General features: G+C 40.3%; 1 protein-coding gene across 3 annotated transcripts in view; it reads left to right on the top strand.

The window, feature by feature from the left end:
- NKD1 (NKD inhibitor of WNT signaling pathway 1) overlaps positions 1-19,147 on the top strand; it is a 111,653-nt gene that overhangs the window by 45,917 nt on the left and 46,589 nt on the right. For 2 of the 3 annotated variants that reach the window (XR_004408003.2, XM_032998930.2), the window contains exon 4: positions 14,200-14,244. The exons of the other annotated variant lie outside the window; for it this stretch is intronic. Coding sequence is in view for 1 of the 2 variants with exons in the window: in XM_032998930.2 (XP_032854821.1) it covers positions 14,200-14,244 (45 nt within the window). In the remaining variant the exon portion in view is untranslated. The remainder of the gene's footprint in view (positions 1-14,199; positions 14,245-19,147) is intronic. 3 annotated transcript variants of the gene reach the window in all.

The raw sequence follows: 19,147 nt of genomic DNA, 5'->3' as shown, positions 1-19,147 counted from the left end.
CTCTGAGCAGTGCAGATGTACCAGCTCAGGCAAAATTCTCCTCTGTTGCCATTGGGAAATTTAAATCTGTACTGGCTACAAAAGCTGCAGGTTCTGTTGGTTTGCTTACATTTTTCTGAACAGGTAAATGGATGGTTGTTGCTATGTGTGGATGTGGGAATACGTAATTTCTTCTTTAGGGTAATTTATTGTGAAATAAAGACTTTTTCTGCAGTAGCACCTGCAAGAGGGAGATATATTGTTAAAGCAATAGCAGAATAATAATTGTGACAAAGATCTAAACCTGCTTTAAAGGAAATCATGAATGTTCTCAGTGTAAAATACAGGCCTTCTCTTTGAGCTGGAGACGGGGAACTAGGTAGTATTTCTTCAGTAACTTTTTCCCTTATTCTTAACTGTATCCTGTATTTTCGAGGCAAAGTAAGGTTATTTCTCAATTTACTGCTCATGAGAATGGTTTGTGTTTAAAAGTATGTGGTGCATGCAGCTAAAGCCTATTGTAGTGTAAAGGTTTGAATTAAATTCCTTTTGCATGCTAGTAACAACTGAAATCTGGAAAAGATCATAGCTGAAAAGAATTTGTCCAGAAAACATGGATGTTGCTTGTTGGATTACATAAAGCAAGACAGCACGTTCAGAGTTAAGGCTGAATGCACAAGTGACTGTGGTATACCAAGGGATTATATGCTGCTGCCTTCTACATATAGGCACAGCAAGTCCGGATACAGTTAAGAGTCCAGGTCCTGATTTTTCCCACATTTAGCTGATCTTGAAATGTTCTGTCTAAAATAAATCTTTGTGTATTCCCTCCTTGTATGTACGATACCTTTATTTAAAGGTAAAGCTAGATTAAAAGTTTCTGGTTAAGATGAATGGCTAACTTTTTACAGGCTGAGTGGCTTTTCTGGAAACCTTTTATTCTAATAAGTAAATCCTCATTAAGGGACATTGTTTAAATCTGATCGTGGCCCTGTTTCAGCAAAGCACTTAGCATGTGCTGAAGTATGCGGGAAATCACTGAGATTATTTGGATGCTTAAAGTTAAGCAAGTGCAGTACCGAATTGGGATGTGCATGAGCACAAGATTAGTTGCTACATGAGCACAGACCTTATTACTCAAAGTTAAATATTTTGAATTCTTTTTTAATCTTCTTAATGAGAAAGCAAGTAGGCTGCCTTGAAAATCCTTTCTTGCCAAATTCCATTTCTTAAATCAAAGCTCACATTTGAGTTACATGACTGCAAAAAGCATTATAAACTAATAAACCTCTGAATTTGTTTACAGTTGTGTAAATTGAGAAACAGGCAAACCAGTTTAAGATTTCTTTGTTCTTTTTTTTTTTTTTCCTTTTTCTTTTAGTATTTACTTGCAGGCTTGGGCCTTTGAACTGTGTTCTTTCTTTGCCAGCTTGACCTAGGGAAGAGCATGATGTGGCCAAGGAGGGCTTGTGACAGCTGCTCGTACGGAACTGCACAGCTAGACTTGTTACCTCTGTGAACACAAACTCTCTTCAAAGGAGTTTTCTCTCAGTACAGTTTAATATGTCCAGAATGACGTACCTCCCTGACCCAGTCTGTTATCAGAAGGCTTAAATGCAGCCCTGGTCATAGAGGGCAGCACGGCCGCTTCTAAATGTCACAGTGTGGTGACTTGCTCTGTGTATAATTAGGAAACGTGTGTTCTCCTCGATTACCCTCCTGCTTTGGTGAGAAGAGCAGAATGCACATTGTAAGGGGAGAACTAAGGCTCTATGTGCAAGGGCACAACAAAAATAAATATAGTGATAATACACTAGGAAAAAAAAGAGCAGAGGTGTCTAAACAAGCTTGTGTGTGTTATCTCCAGCAAGCTTATAAGAGAATTCACAGCATGAATTTGTGTATGTGTGTGATCATTGGCTTGAACGTGTAGGCTTTAAAGTCTGGCACAAATTGTATTTGTTAGTATTGCCTCTTGTCCTAAATTCTACCCAGAAAGTGAGATCTTGAAGCTATGATAGTTTCCTGTTCCATTTATTAATTTATTTTTAATTCTTTCAAGTTTGTTACTCTTAAATGGAAAAGACACCACAGCAGAGGAGAAGGAGCTTTGCCCATCAAAACAGGCCTATGGAAATATCCCTAGCTAAAATAAACAGAGCTTTATTGGGCACATTTAGGATTCAGTCAGGATGCAAAGGAGTACCCAACCCATAACAAACTCAGCAGCTGCAGAGTTTGCTTTGCAGGCTTTGTGTAAGAGATTCACAAAATTAAGCTGTTAACAGGAATTCTGCTGCCACATTACAATTGGTAAATAGTGGGTATGTGTAGTTATTTGCCATAAAAGCAGACGATAATAAAATGGTATGAAATAAAATAGTATGTTAATAGTACAGTGTGAGCAAATGGAGAATACCTCAGACTACAGTGCAGACTCCATATACTGCCAGCCTATGTGAAACACCTCAGTCCATCCTAGGGCAGGGGATTTTTGAACAGGTATGCTAAAACTATCCCAGCCACTGTGTTTCATGATCTAAGCCAGGTTGTGTTCATGTTTCCTGAGGTCAAAAGCTTGTCACATGTTAACAGACACTCTCGCTAGGCTTCTCTGCAATATTTGCGTCTACAATATTCATCAATTCAAATGGACCAGAAGGTTGTGCAAAGTTCTGTTCCTGTGCACGGCACACCTCTCTGTGCCTCGTTTGCAGGGTTTGTAGGTCTGCAGCACACGCCTTTTTAGGGACACTATCCTCTAGCTCAAGCTGCTGGGGCTTCCGCTTTGGCCCTAGAGACCCTGGAAAAACTGTACAAATAGTTTACAATGAATGTTTAAGCACTGCAGTTTTCCATAAACTTAGTGTAACTTTCAGGGCATTTACTTCCATCGCAATATGTGTTTTCCTACCCTACCTCTATGCACTTTTCCCACTTCTCAGGTTTTTGTTTTATTGTTTTCTAGCACCCCTGTTATGAGTTATTGCATTTGAGCTATCTTTAGAGGCAGTTACTCCTTTCTGCCTCCTACAACACATCTGAAGGAGATGTCTATACTATGAACAGTGATGTAGGAGCAGCTCATGTAGAAACTTTGAGGATTGCTTTAAAATGGTTGTTCAGGTAGCACAGACAGTGCATGGCAGAACAGGGGAGCTTGGGGAGGGAGGTATCGCACTGTCAGCTGCAGCAGGGTGACACTACAGAAATTTAAGATGGACAGAGAATTAATCTGCTTCTTTTTTCGGTACTATAGAGTTGTAGAAGAGCTTCACTGAAAGATGTTGTCCTCAGAATTACCTCTTTCATACCCAGTTTTCTTTTGAATTCTTGATTTTTTTTTTTTCAAGGCAGCTCCATGTATATGTTAGGTGTTGATACCTAGCTTTATTTTACATATACATGATCTGAGAAAAGTTCATTTACATGTTAAAGAAACTTTTCTTGGTGGGGCAGTGTTCTCAGTGCTTTCTGAAGTGGCAGCCAGCAGCCCATTTCATTTCTGTCAGATAAGCAGTAGGATTTGTCCATAATTTCTCAGAAATCCCAGTCTCCACTGGATATCTATCTCTGCACTGCACCCCATTTTGTCACACTGCCAGCAATTCATTCTCCCTTGGATAAGGCTGTGGCTGTTGGAGCCATGTTGTAAGAAAAATGCAACCCTGAAAGGGCTGTGAACTAATGGCTAAATCCTGCAGATGCACATGTGTGTATGTATGTTTGTATATACACGTGTGTGCTCATTCAGAAGAGAAGTGCCTGCAACTCCAAACCTAGGAATGTCTTTAAGAGTTAGACCCAGGTCATTGACATTCACAGCAATGGCCTTGGCTTTAGTCTTTTCATCATGTGTTCAATGTTAGTGGGCTGTCACCCTGAATAGGTAGGAGATAAAGACACCTGAGTATGTTCTTTCTCTACACCCATCCCATTTTCTTTCCTGCTGTAGTCCTTGCCTCTTTGCCTTGTTTTTGCTTCAGTCTTTCTGACTACTCCCTTTTCACTGCATATTCTATTATATACCTTAGCCTAGTTTCTATCATCACTTTTAAATCTTGCCTTTATTATCATTCAGGTTTCTTGTCCCACTTCGAAGTTTATTTTTAATGAGGAATAATTAAAATTTGTGTGATATGGTATTTCACATGCTGTTATTCTGTTACAAATACCTTGTATTTTTTCAGTGGTTTTAAGTATTCATTTTAGATGAGTGATCTTGCAAACTATAAAATTTACTCATTTAAGGTGTCAAGTTGGTTTCAAAAGAACTGTTCGTTTGAGTATGATTTAGTGTCTGTGCAAAGGTTTCTATGACTGAGTGCTCTTAATTTCTTCTGTGCATCTGTTTTCCAGTCTTCTTGTGTCGTTAAGCCTTCTTTCTGACTTCTCCCAACCTCACTGTCTTTTGAATTTGGCTTTCTTTTTTTGGTTATGTTTTTTTTTTTGTTTTTTGTTTTTTTTTTTAATAATAGTAATAGATGTGTAACTTCCCCTAGATTTCTTACTTCTTCTGTCATTGTCACCATCCTGGTTCTGAATGAAACTGCCTTGCTCCTTCAAACAAAGTCGGTTGGTACTTTCCAGTAATAACTGTAAGATAATTGTTAAAGCAAATAAAGACAGATTGACAGCAGTTAGTTTGGGATGAAAGACAACTGTAGTCTAATGTGAGACCTGCAAGGCATGACATATGGTCTAGGATGTTAATCTGCAGATGGCCTACGCTATGCAATGGAAATAATGTCTCCTCCCATTAAAATCAATGGCAAAACTTCTGTTTAGTTAAATGGGAGAACTAGCAAATCCACGATGTGTATTTTGTATAATTACACACATCAGAGTAGAGCAATTCATACATTCCAGCTTCTGTTTTAACCTTTTGAGGAAGATATGTATTTTCCAGTGCAGTGCATAGGTAGTTAGTATGATAAGGTTCTTGGTGACTCAGTCGGGAGAGTTTGGAGGGAGCATCAAGGCTCCAAGATGTGGTCCTTCTTTTCCAAAGTCCCCAAATGTCATCTTGCTCCATGCAGTCATTCCTCTTTTCCTATTTCTCCCTTTTATAACTTTCTCTTTTATAAGAGGATGAGGAAGGCAGGCTCAGGCTTTTATACAAAGCGGGTAAATAGAGCAAAGCCTGCAAAGCTATAAGGCTGGTCATTATGAAGAACACTAGCTTTGGCAAACAGTTCAGGTATTGTTGTCCTCTGCTTTCTATCACCTGGAAGTGAAATATGTGTAAGAAATGAAGCAATTGGTTAGGGATAAGTGTTGGTAAGAAGCTGTGTTGGAGCTATGCCTGCCTTGCTTCAGTTACATCTGTCAGCTCCAGAATAATTCTTTGCACTTTTTATAACCCTGTGCCCACAAGCCAAATTGTACAATAGAAGGCTTGATTGAAGTCATGAGATAAGAAATCTTTCAGGCAGTCTGAGCTTCTTCAGTCTGTATGGAGAGATTTGTCCAATCCTTGTTCTGCTTTTTCTGTAGAACACTGAAGGTTATGCATTTGCGATATTGAATCTTAATTTGTGTCCTTCTAAATCAAATATGCATTTAGTTGAAAATGCCAGTGTCTCTTTAATTGGAGAGCAATAACCTTTCACTAAGCTTTGTTGGGATTTATGAATTAATTTCTATCTTAAGGCAGTACTTTATTTAGCTGTTGTACATGGTTACAGCCCTGGGCTAGGGCACTGTTAGCACCAGTGGCTGGGACAGCTGGAGTAAATCTTAATAGCATCAGGATGAAAGACTGATCAAAGTTTCAGGTCATTTGCAGCCTTGTGCTTTCTTCTTGTGTATCAGGAATTTCTTACTCTTTGCCTTCTTTCTTTCTTGTTTGCAATATTTTTCTTTATGGTCAACAAGGAACTGTAGCCTCTCAAGAGGTAAAGAAAAAAATGAGGAAACCCTTTAGTGACTAGTATGAGAAGACAACTGTTTAGATAATGAGGTTCATTAAATATGGTGCAAATAGCAGTGTAAATGCCTTCGTCAGTCAAGTGGCCCTTTAGAAGACTTTGGAGCCAGGATATTTTCTTTCATCATTGGGGCTTTGTCAAGGTGCACTGTTGATTAGGAACGTGAATGTCAGGCTGTCAGTGTGCTGAGTTGGGAAAGCATGTCTGAACAGACTCCCAGCAGGAAAATCACTGAGCCACACTTAACAGGTGAAGTAAGGTGGGGACTGAGAGAGAAAAGCACTGTTAATAGAAGGCAGCTGACTGGGGAAGAATAGTGGCAAAATTCCTCATTATTATTATTTGTTTCATGGTAGATGTCATCTTTTCTCACTGCATAGTAAGTGTCTTCTGAGGAAAGACAGGGCACGGTAAACTCAAAATTCACTTTTTTACACCTTCACTGAGACTCTGCACCAATCACTCTTACAGACACTTGGGATGCTCTAAGAAAGCCTTTTTGCAAGGTACTTTTCTCCATCGTCCGTTTAGCAGGTAGAGTAACTGTCCTTGCAGACAGTGAGTAGTATGGATACTGCTGCACTGTCTGGCTACTCACTAAACTTGCACATGAGGATGATTCCTGAACAATACAAGGTGGTAGGACTTAAGAGTCTTTTAAGGTCAACTCCAGTAATTTAAAAACAAAAATCCTGTTGTATGACTTTGTGATTTTTCACTGCATGTCAAAAAAGAATGATCCACTAGCTGTAGTTATTTCTTAAAAGAAAAAGCAGGTGGCACAGTATTTCTAACACAGGGTCATCAAAATGCAAATCTCAGTACTGAGGCAAGATGATGTTCCTGATGTTGGTGCAATTGCTCCTGGTCATATTATGGTATACTTAAAGATTGTAAGGCTTATCTACCTGTGGCTGGCAGGGCGGAGACTCCCAGTCTAATACTCACCTGTGCTGTCACATTCATGGGCTACTATGTCATTTGGAAGTATTTGCTTATGCCTGAAAGCATTCTGTTCCCTGTAATGCAGTTAGAGCCACAATTTATCCTTGCAGTTGCGTTAGAAATATGAGGTGTTGCAGACTAGACCACGCTCAAGTGTTGCTTATACTGAGATCCTTTTATGGGGTCTTTAATACAGATGCCTTAACTCTGCTTGCTGCTTCTGACTTCTTTGGTTGCATTGGCCCCTACGTGCACTTCTGCCCTTGTCAGTTACTAGATTTCTAAATAACAGAGCCTCAGGTGCATTCAGCAGTTCGAACCATTAGGCCGTGTGTTTGGCAAGGTAATGGCTACAGCACACTCGAAGTGGAGGTGACTATAGTCTTTGTAAGGTACTGAGAACATGATGGCTGAAAATTCCTTCTTGTTAAATCACCCACTGCCATCTATGACAAGCATGGTAGCTAAAGTGCTCTGCAGTGGCTTCCAACATCTTCCCAGCATGTGTTCCTATCACGCAGAACCAGGCAGAAGCGCAGGAGGCCGTGTAAAAGGCCTGGCTGGTCCAGTGCTCGCTGTGGCAGGTATGCTGTGCCGTGACGTGGTGTGACCCTGGGACTGACAGTTGTGGCAGCACCGCGAGGGTGGGCTGCTCCACAGGAAGAGGGTTTACACAGCAGCCTGCTTTTGGAGCAACATAACAGTGTTGGCTTTCTGCACGTTTAATGGAACAGCTTCTCCAAATGGCTCCTAGCCCTTATTTTAGTGATTTTTAAGTAAAAGTTTTCCTTTTAAGAAAGGAAGTTACTGGTTCTTTATTGAGTGCACCTATTTGCAGAAATGGTTTTCATTGTCATGTGCTTCCCCCTGCCCCTTTTTGTTGTGTGGTTTGTTTCTTTGGGGTTTGTTTTGTTTGTTTGTTTGTGCGGAGACCCTTTTTTCCTTTGCAATTTGATTGATCCTCCTTCTTTCAATTCCACATTGGCTGGCTGCGTATGGAACCCCGCCTGGCTTTAGCCGAGACAAAATCGACTGCACACAATTTCCCTCTGACAGCTTGTACAAGAGCAAACATTTCCGAAGAGCTGAAAGTCTAGAAATTCAATCAGCGGAAAACCTACTGTGTGGAACAGCTTTGCTAGTGCTACAGCTCCCTGCTGGGTAGAAAAGCAATCCAGTTACAATAAATCCTTAAGAGTGGAGTCATTTGGGTAAAAGGAAAAACAAAAGCTGGTTTATACAAACTGATTGAAGTCAGACGTTTTGACTTCCCATTGAAAAAGGAGTCAAGGCCCAGGCTTGCTTGGTAATTTAAAGGGGAGATTGGCTCCTTTCATCTTTCTCTAGGGCAGGGTTCTTAATATTTTGCTTGTGGAAGAAATATAAAGAGTTTTCAACTTAAGTTAAAATATCTCTTTGATATCGATATTGATGCTATAGCTGACGAGTTGGTCCTGAATGCTCCAGCAAGAGGTGAAGGCACAATTCTGTTTCCAGCTACTCTGATTTTGTTCTACTGCAGTTACAGAAATGTGAAACTAGAGTAAAACTGGGATCAAAATCAAGGCTTGCATGTCTTGCCAGGACAGCTTGGGCAACAGTTTGTGCTATGTTGCTGGTGTGTCATGAGCTTATGAAGCTGTTGATGCAATCTGGGCTGCCTGACAGATTCTTCTGACTGAAGTTGAGTTGTGCCTAGTGAGAGAGGAAAGTTCTGTTCTGTTTGTGTTAATTTTATTTCATTATTTAAATACAAGCAGTTAAAAGTTAGCAGCATTAAAAAACATTGACATTAAAATCACAATGTTAATTGAGATGCCAGTAATAACTGTGATGAAATACTTCTCCTAGTTTATATTTAAAAAATATAACTGAAGGTAGCTTGGGGTAATAAAGTCTCCTTGTCATTTTCCTGTATTTTAATAATTATTTGCAGCACTCCTCTTTGTGCATCTTTCATACTGAAGCATATGATATGGACCAACAGGCTTGAATTGAAAAATTAAGGAAACAATCCTTGTAAAGTCAAGTGAGCAAAGTGAACTGACTGGAAATTCCGAGGTTTCCTTCCTCCTTTAAAGCCTTTCAGGTGTTTGCATAAGACTAGGTAAAACTTTTCTGGGCAAATGTGAATTTTAAGATTCTGCTGTCCCTTTAATAGCTGCATGGGGTCAGTCAAGCCTGCTGCTCTGCATATAATCTGCATTCTGCTGTCACCCCACCTCCTTCCCCTCCCAAATGTGTCTGGTCCTCATGGAAAATATTGAAGACTGTATAAACATTGTAAAGGATTTCCACTGGCCTTTCTGTTTAAATAAGTGGCTATAAATCATAGCAAGTGAGGAAAAAACCTTGCCACAAAGATGGAGTTAAGTTGGTTTAAAAAGGAAAGTAAAGTAGGATCGTAAACTGATAAGACTCTTAAAACTCCAGTTTATGTCATTTGCTAGTCACAACCACATGAGGAAGACTTTGTGGACCTGTGATGAAACTGAAATACCCTAAGTTTCTCTTCCAGCTTTCTCCCACCCTCGGTGGGAAGAGAGAGTGGCTGTTGATCCCAAGTGATGCCAGTTTTGTCAAAGTGTTTTGTGCTAGTCATGGAGTCATGTTTAAAAGGGAGCTGTGCCCTTCCAAGGGGAGCACACTGAGGACTTGCTAGCCCTAGTGATGTGCTCAGAACATGGAAGTGGTGCTCTTACAGCTTTCAACAACATCTGGTATCCTTGGTTTGGTTGACTTATCACAGTGCTGGTTTTGGCCACTCTCATTTTATGTGAATTCTGGTGCCAGGGCCAGATTTTGTCAGACACATGCACTGTATCTGAAATCATACATAGCTTTGTGCCTGGAGATGGATCCCTGGCATTTGGGGTTGATCTTGGAGTACCTGTGCATTTGTGAAACCTCGACTGAAAGATCCAGTTTGGCTGCCCAAGACCTGTGCACTCATCTTTCTCTGGGCTTGGTCACCACAAGAAGTGAACAAGAGATGTGCTCCAGAGAGCAGTGCTTGGTGGGATCTTCTCTACTGCAAGCACCTGCAGCTGGCAAGAAATAAATCCCCACATATGTTTTGAAGTACATCCTCCTGGGCCATGGAAGGATTTGTGTGTCTTCATAGCACTGGGAGGCACAGACAGTGGCCTCTGCTAGAGCATACTGCAGAATAGTAATAAATAACAGTAATACTTGTTAATGGAGATAGAAGAACAAGGGAAAAAAGGCATTGAAAGAGGTCCTACAAATACTAGCTTCCATAGTGCTTCAGAAACTCAGGCATGGCACTGTCACTGCAAGATAAATTCCTTTGTTTCAGGCTGAGGGACTGCATATATGTTCTGTGACACTGGATTATGTTTTTCTATCAGTGTTTCTTGAGAGGAAAAGTAATGTTTGGCAAAATTACTTTTTACTTCCTTAAAGTTTCTGTTCTCCTTACAATGTAACAAACATACACACTGACACACACACACACACACACACACAATCAGAAAACCGAACATTTTCCCTGAAGTGGTGGAAACCATCCATAAAAGCCCTTCCAAGGTCTTTAGATGTCTCTGGGCATCATTCTGCCCAGTTCAGGAGACAAAACCATACCAATGGCCCAATGTTCAGAGTTTTACATGTCTAGAATGTCAGAGCTGCATCAAAATGGGGATCTGCTCCATCATGTCAGACTGAAGGAGTTTGGTGGTTGTTTTCCCTCCTATCTGTAGCAGGATTGCTGTGTAAGTCTTTATTCAGGCAAAGCATTACCAGCTTTATGAGGAACCTCAGATTGTAGTCCTGTTATTTTTTAATGTAAAGCCTTAGTCATTGTGCTGCTGCTTCATTTTATGCTGGGGAAACTCCAGCTCTTGTTGCCAATAGCCACTTTGAGTAACAGTTACAAAGTTTCTGTTGTGGTGTTTGTTTTTGTTTGTTGTTTTTTGGTTTTGTTTTTTTTCCCCCTCCCCCCCCCCCCTTTTTTTTTTTTTTCTTCTAACTCATTTGCTATTTTTTCATCCTAAAGGACAAATTATCTTGTTGTCACAAAAGTCACAGTAGGGCTCAGCTGAAACTAAAACCAAGCCATCGCATTTATTTTATATCAAGTATTTTGGGATTTGTGTAGTTTGTTTGGTTTTTTTCCTCTCTCTGTCTGATATATGTGAGACAGAAAGAGCACATAGTTAGCCTGCACTGCAATACTCTATTTGACAGTTGTAAAAAAACATGGGCAAAATGCAGTGTACTCAGAAAGCAGTTCCTGGCCCGAGTGCTGCGTGCCGGCCGCTCAGAACCTGCTGTTTGACGGAGACGGGAGCGCTGCTGCAGCGCGGCCACCACAGACGCGGCACAAGTGGTTCTACTGGTCGGGCTTCACAGCTTTTCTGCATCCCTAATGCCCCTCTTGGTCCAGATGCATTGGGGTGTTGTGAGGAAATTTGGAACGCAGATCTTACAGGTGTGCTATTTGGAGAGTCTAGTAAGCTTTTGAATTTATCATTTTAATTTTGAATTTATCATTTTAAATCTTGAGTTCATTCATTTAGCGCTGTGGGCTCAATAATGTTTCCTGCTTCCTTGTTGTCCCCTGTTGTCTCGTGATGTTTTCCATCTTGGCCCCGCTCTGCCATTATGGAAATCTCCAGGTCCACAGACTAGATTTTAAATACCTGAACAGCTCTTCTGTTTGCTCTCCTGCTGAAGTTTCTGACACCCTGAAATGTGGTGGATGACCTCAGTAATACAGTATTTTACTTACAAAGCCACAAGGCTTGAGGACGCCTTCCTTGTTGTTCCCTAGAGGAAATGATCCATCCCCAAACAGTGAGGCAGGAGAGATAATAAGGAATCATTTTACAAGGAAACACGTTTTTTCTTGAACAAATCTGATAGATTTTGGTTCTGTTTTTCCTGAGCTGTTTACCAATGTGTTTGGGGGATAATTGGTCTGCAAGGAAGGTGTATATGAGAGTAGCAGCAGCTGAAGTGGGGAAATTACTGAGCTACTACAAGGAAAATTTTTGTGCAGATGAGAGTGGATGCAAACTGTGATGCTTGGAAATGAGCAGCAGTGAAAAACTAGTAATTTCCTCATATTGTGCTATGGTACTATTTAAACTCTTCAGAAAAAGAGACCATGCGTTGTTGCTGTTGCAGAAGTAGGGCTGACTTGGTTTTGCTTCTTCCATCTAAATCCTGAAAAAAAGAAAACAAGCAGGAGAACACACCTGTTTGTCTGAAATCCTTAAAAATCTCTACATTTTAATCGTTAGATGAGAGATGCCTACGATTGTGTGGTGGGATAGATTCCCACTGTCCCCCTATCCGTATCATGTATGTCATGTCATCATGTCATGTCCTGTCCTGTTCCATGTCTGTCCGTGTGTCCCAGTCGCCCCCCCCACCTCCCCAGTATTTTCTTACTGTTACTTGTTCTGTGTGAAATCTGCAGTTCACTGGTAGGAACTTTATACAGACTTTTATACAGTAACGGCAGTGGTGGATTTTTAGGAGTTTATGTATGAGCGGGAGAAGGAGTTTAACGTTGTTATATTGTCATTTGTTTTGATTTGATATCCATCCCGACGGAGGGCAGAGCATCACTGAGAGGTGCTGCCAGGTGTGGCTTCCTACTGCTTTCTAATTCTGTGATCACAGAATACCCGGTTCTGCAGTCCTTGCACAGACAAGTCTCCCACTGATTTCAATAGGAAATTTGCCTGCATCAGGGATAAAAGAGCGGGCCCCAAGTTGTGTACAATGATGCAATCTGATCCCCCTGCTGTGGAAATTGATGTAATCACATTCTGCCCTCCCCCCTTTTCTCAGCCCTTCTCCCTACCAACCCCTGGTGACTCCTGGGGGGCTTCTCACCAAACGGAAAGGAGGATGCAGCTGTGTGCTGAAGCAGCAGGGGAGGGGAGGAGACCTGCTAGAAAAATTTATGAAGGGTTGCATCCTAGATGTAACCCTAGAAAATGGCTAAGAACGTGGACCTGCCTGCCCTGAAAAATGTAGTCACCTGCTTTTGCTAAAGGAGCAAAATGTTTCTTCTCTATAATTCTGACATTCGTGACATGTCCTCCTGCATATGTTGTGCGACTGAATTGAAGCGCTCTGTGAATTGAGCAATCTCATCGCTGCCTGCATTCATTCCGTGCAGAGGGACAGGGTTAGGGTTTTTTTAGGGCTCTCTGTATTGTCATTGTTGATCGTCTTCGCTTTTCAGCGGTGCTTTTGTGCCCTGGCACAGTGCAGGTTGCTTGGGAATATCGAACCTCGAGAATGCTGCACTTTGTTGCTGGATGAGCCGGGCGACCTCTGATGCTTCCCTCTGCTTTGCCATTTATGTGGGGTTTGACTTTTATTTTTTTTTTCCTTAGGGAATTCTAGGCTCAGCTGAATTTGTTCTGTGTTTTGCGGAAGAAGGAGCTTGTTAAAGAATTCCCTGATGACTTTGAAGTGAACTATTTATTTTCTCTCAAGGCTTATTCAGTGTAGCCATTTGCCCCCTCTCCTCTGTTTTTTCACCCCAGTGTTTCCCGAGCTACAAGCGTTCTTGGAATATATTAGTTGTAATGAGTTATGTGGGCATCAAAAGTTTTCTTTGAAACTATATGGCATCAACATCTGTTAGCTCTTAGAGAACAGAGACGCAGACAAAGGGGCTGATGGGGGGAGGGAGGAAAAAGATATTAAATTCTGGAGTATGAAGTCTCCGTCTCAAAGACTCAGGGGGAGGGGAAGGGGAAATCTGCTAAACTCCGCGGCTTTGATGTGGTCCTCTGGCCCTGGGATTCCATTTATGGGAATGTGCGTGGCAGACGGTCCCGCACAGCTGCGTGCCCGCTGCCCTCCCCTGCCCTGTCCTGTCCTCCCTTCCCCTCCCTCCCCTGCCCTCCCCTCCTCTGCCTTGCTCCCCTTCCCCTCCCTTCCCCTGACCGCCCAAGTGCTCCCTCCCAGCAGCCTGCCCAGCCTACAGCATAAATCCTGCCACAGCCCTTGTTGCCACAGTAACATTTTCAAGGAAAATGCCGAGTGCTGTTTTCAGCTATTGAGATAGGGAATCGAAATTCCTAATAATAGAGGTAACTCTTAAGTAAAAAATAACTGTTTAGGAGTGAACTTCTTATTTCCTTGTAATCCTCCTGACCCTGTGGATCGACATGCAACTGTTCATCTAAATCAGGTTTTTAAATGGTGTGTGTCTGTAGTTTTATATTGTCTGTCATTAAAAAAACATATGTCTGTTTCTATGTACCATCAGCATTCAGGCATGATCACTGATGCTGTACTACTAACAGGGACATGTGGGGATGGATTCTACTTTTTCTTTTATCTTTTTCTGCAGAGCCTCACTGTGTTTGTCCTACATGCCAGGGAGCAGCGGAGAAGGGTAAAAGAAGCCTCTATGTCTGTCTTTTCCTCTTGTTGGCTCCATTTTTAGCCATAATGCTGGTGGCATTGTGCTTCACTGTGACTTCCTGGTCCATTAAAACCCTGACCAGTTATAAAATCATTAGTTGACATACCTGGACTTTGGGGACAAAGAGGTGGTTTAAAAAGGAATGTGAACCATCTGTTTTGCCAGCACCTCCTGTTGACAGATTTATGGATCAACATTAGCATATGTGTCCAGGGTCACACACCTGTGCTTCCTAACAAGGTAATATTATTTATCAGGGTATGTTTTCATCCTGAGGATTCAGAGCTCTTTGCAAAGGTAGGCATCAAGAATTCCGTTTTACAGTTGAAAAATGAAGGCACAGAGAGATTTAAGTGACTTACCCTATACCACACAGTGAGTCTGTGGTGGAGCAGTTATTGAATCCAGGTTTCCTCCAGCTGCATAAATATACGTCATCCATTAGCAGGAAAAGACCTAGAGCTATAAACATAATAGAGGACCATTGATTATCATTCTTGAGGAGCTTTAAGTCCTTGTGCTTTAAGAAAATCTGAGCCATGTAGGAAGGCACAGGCTATTATCACAAGAAAGGCTCAGAATGCAGCATGTTGAGGCTATAATGATCACTGAAGTCCGTGGAAAGAGTACCCTTGATTTCAGTGATCGCATCTTAAGTGAGCAAGTTATTTTGTAGTCAAGTTCTATAGCTGTTTTCTGTATACTTGTTTTCAAGCTTATGCCTGGGTAAGATCACCTCAGTGCACTTAAGTCTGTTTGTTAAAGAGTTTCTTGGTAACCAAATCTGCCATGAAAGGAAGTTGAACAGAAAATCAAATTACATATCTACACCCATCTGTCTGCTGTGGTGAAGAAGCCCAAAATAAGCAATTTGGAGGAGTTACTGAGCTTCTCCAAGCTGGGAGGTAGATGACAATTTGTCCTCTTTCATTCTTGTCCTTAGATTTCTTCATCAGTATAATGTGTTGAAGGTAAGATCTTGGGGGACCCGGGACAACTGATTTTGCAATCAGCAAAGAGATTAGAGGATAGCTAGAAGAACAAAGTAAGGCAAATAGCTGAATCTGTAGAGTGAGTTCATTTATTCTTCTGAAGTAGCTTCAAAGTGAATTTAAATATAGCAAAGAACCAGTAATTTCTTGTTTCAGTCCTATTTAATCTCAAAGACTGATCATCTTTTTTAGTTGGAGATGGTTGGACCCTTCAGTTGGAAAGTAACTGCTGAATCCATACATCTATTCATACAGTTGCTTTCAATTATATCAATTCTTATCAGGCTGAAGTTCTTGAAAAGCTGTGTCTCATCCTATCACCTTAAAAAGCAGAAGCCATATTAGTTCCAGATATTCCAATAATATCCAGAATTCCAGTAACAGTGTTAATAGAAGATGTCACTTTGCAACAGCTAGCAAGAGTTTCTAAAGATCCATGAAATCCAGGGTGAAAACATCATAGAAACAGTAATGTTCTGTCTTGAAACTGGAATGATCTAAATAAAACTGTCCCCTAAATGGATCTTCTGACTATCTATAGGACTTAATGTACATTGAATAATTTCATCTGTTAGTGCGATTTTGCTAGCCACAAGTAATATTAAGCAAGTCCGTAGTATTTGAAGATATTATTGCTGTTTTTTTTTTCTTCTACAGATTTTTTTTTTTTTTGTATACAGGTTATAAATAGAAATATATTTACAAGCATACTTATCTTCCACAGCACGCAGGAATCTTACGATTCAAGTTAAATGAGTAGGTTGGTAGCTTTTATTGAATATACATTGCAGTGACTGACCACTAAAAGCGGATGCTCATTTACCCACTGCAGCAGAGATGAAAAAGGTTCTTGCAAAGTGCATGTATCAGTAGTGTCACTACCCTATTTTCATAGGCTGGGGAAAAATAGGTATATCAGAAGAATTAAGAAAGGATTTGTGTTTTATCCTGTTGGAAAGCCTGGATTGGGACAAAAGAGATTTAGCTGCATGTTGCAAGCAACCTGGAGCAAAAAGGTCCACACTTCCTTTCTTACTTAGAGATCCATCATGAAGGCTTTTGTGTAAGTGTTCATCTGCTTTGCACTTTCATTTACTAAACTGCCTCATGTTCATGTTCCTGTGGATGGGTTGTGCTTAAAAGCATATCATACAACTGCTCTTTGTACACATTTGAGGGTCTGTAACAGGGATATAAAGATATTTGGGATATTTTTTTGCCTCATAAGCCTCTAATAGGCCGCAATCCTTTGTGACTGGAGATTAAGGGGGTTTTGTTTGGTTTTGGATTGTTTTTTTTTTAATTGTATTATTATTATTATTATTATTATCATCATCATCATTATCATTATCCTGTTTTTACCTTCACAGTATCATCATCATCATCATCATTATCCTGTCTTTACCTTCACAGTATTTTACCAGCAGCTGGAATTTCTCTACAGCCACCTTCCGTGAGATGAGACTGTAGGGGTTCCAATTCTGTCAGATTGGTGGATATAGATGCAGTAACTTCAAACACTATTACTGTGTTATTATGGCTGGGAGTTACTGCTCCTAGAGCAGAGGCAGCCAAACTGAATGCATTTGTGTGCTTCACCATTATAGTTTTTGAGCTGGTATATTAGTGTGAACTTTGTGCCAAAGGTACCAAAGAATGAATTTCAGTATCTGTTGTGCTATACCCGCTGTGTTCTGCTATCTCTGTTAGGAAGACCATAAATTTGGACAAAGAGGCCATCATAGCAGATGAAGGCAGTAAAATTCTAAACTGCAGCAGCTAAACCCATCCAAGATCATCTATCAGAGATCTTAGAGGAGAAATCTGTTTTCTTAACAACTCTACCTGCTGTGATTATATTATGAAGAAATTTTATCTGAGAGAAGCTTCCATGCATGGTGGAGGAAGAAAACCCCATCTGTAATGGATCACAGAGCACCAGGTTTTGATTTCAAAGAAAGAAAACATTATAGAAGTTGAACTTGCTGCTTCTGCTTAACAAACTGCATTATTGCAGTTGCAACTTATATTTTAATGTTGGTCTGAAAGTTGAAGTCACCTTGACTTCTTCAAGTGTGACCTGCTTTACACATTCTTTACAGAAGGTTGAATCCTTGTAAGTTATCTTTATTAATAAAAATGGCAAACTCAAAAGTAAAACCCCATGATTGCAGAAGGAAAGGTAAAATGTGATGTAGGAGAAACAATATTAGGCTTAAACTAAGGCGTGAGTGTGTATTGCTCTATAAAGTTTTTCTCTATGGTATATGGTTTAATGCTTAATTGTATTTGCCTGGCTTCAATTTTCTTTATAGTGAGGCTTGGAATATATACTTTACCTGTATAGGGCCCTAGAAACAGGGGAGGAAAGGAAGCTCTTGTCCTAAATAGGACACTGTAATATAGAAGTGTGTGGTTTATTTGAAAGGACTTACAAGGGGGATCTTCAAGCATTTTTGAAAGAGAATATTAATATGAAGACTTCACTTCCAAATGTGGAGAGCGCCAAATGCATGCCCAAAATACATTCTTATCTTTTGCCTGTAAGTAGTGATCACACAAAACTGCTCACAAACGTCCACTTGTATGTACATTTGACTGCATGGGTTGGTAAGCATGGAAGCTGCTAATCTAGCAAAATGTCATCTCCAAGTATGTCTGACTACTTTTGAGTTTTAAATGTGGCTGTAAAGCTGTATTTGTAAAAAATGATGGTCACCTCACATAACTGAGTATCTACTTTCACCTGCATTATCCTAAAATAAATGACATTTTTTTTGAGTTGTGAATAAGTTTTTTAGTAGTGAAGACTATGCTTGAGCTGATCATAGTTATACATGTCTATGTTTCTAGTCCATGGAACATTTCAGTTCCTCCCATCATTTTTTTTTTTTTTTGAAAAAGTCTTTTACCTCTTTCTCCTTGTGTCTGGACAAGGTTAAAAATCATGTAAAACACTAATAATGACTGCTTTGGGGTTTGGATTGGTTTTCTCAAGCATCTTCAAGAGTATAGGTTTTCAAAATCTGCTAAGGACTTGCTGTATGAAAATCAGACTTCTTTTGGAATCTTGTTTCCTGCAAATGAGACCGAAACATTCAGAATAGCCACTTAGCAGTTGATCGAGCCCTCAGTCATTTGGGTGAAAGGCCAAAGGGCATCCTAAATCTCTATTTCTTGGGATTGTTTTCTGTCTACATCAAGCATGGAAGTTTGTGCATACGTGACACTGCATTCTTGTTGGCAGCTACTCTAAAACCATTATAAAATCTGCTCCACAAGATGTTAGAGTTACCACATATCTTGTCCCTTGCACTCCTGTTGTGAAACATGTTTCTTCAACTTTGCTCTCTCCAAAAGTACTGGAACTTTATTGCATCAATGTGAGAATAAAGAGAGAAAAAAACCCCATATTTCAGTCAGATAATTAAAAATAGAGAAGAAAGTTTTCTTGGTTGACAGTTTGTCATTTTGCATGTATTCTCCTTTGGAAGGTGGTGGATATTATACCATGTTAAGAACTATACTAAACAGGAATGTGTGCATATTTTCTGACAAAAATGTGGAAAATTTAGTATCTTAAGGCTAAATCAAAGGATTTTAATGAGATGTTTGAAGAAGGAGAGGTAAAGCAACTTGTTTCTCCTCAAGAAGAGCAACACTTTTTAGACAAATGTTAATTAATGCAATATTGACTATGATGTAATACAGGGAGTAGGAGGGTCCAAACTTGAAAAAATGTGCTTGTTATCATGATAACCTACCTAAGCAAAGGTTATCCTTTGATTTATCTAATACATCTATGGATGTAGCTGTCTCTACTTATGCCACAAGAAAAACTGTATTTAACACCATGTTAGTCCAAACGTGGGTTGCTAAAA

The sequence above is a fragment of the Tyto alba genome, unplaced genomic scaffold (assembly GCF_018691265.1).
Source record: "Tyto alba isolate M040663 unplaced genomic scaffold, T.alba_DEE_v4.0 Super-Scaffold_26, whole genome shotgun sequence".
NCBI lineage: Eukaryota > Metazoa > Chordata > Aves > Strigiformes > Tytonidae > Tyto > Tyto alba.
Note: the sequence above shows the minus strand (reverse complement) of the source record. Positions and strands in the feature narration are given on the sequence as shown.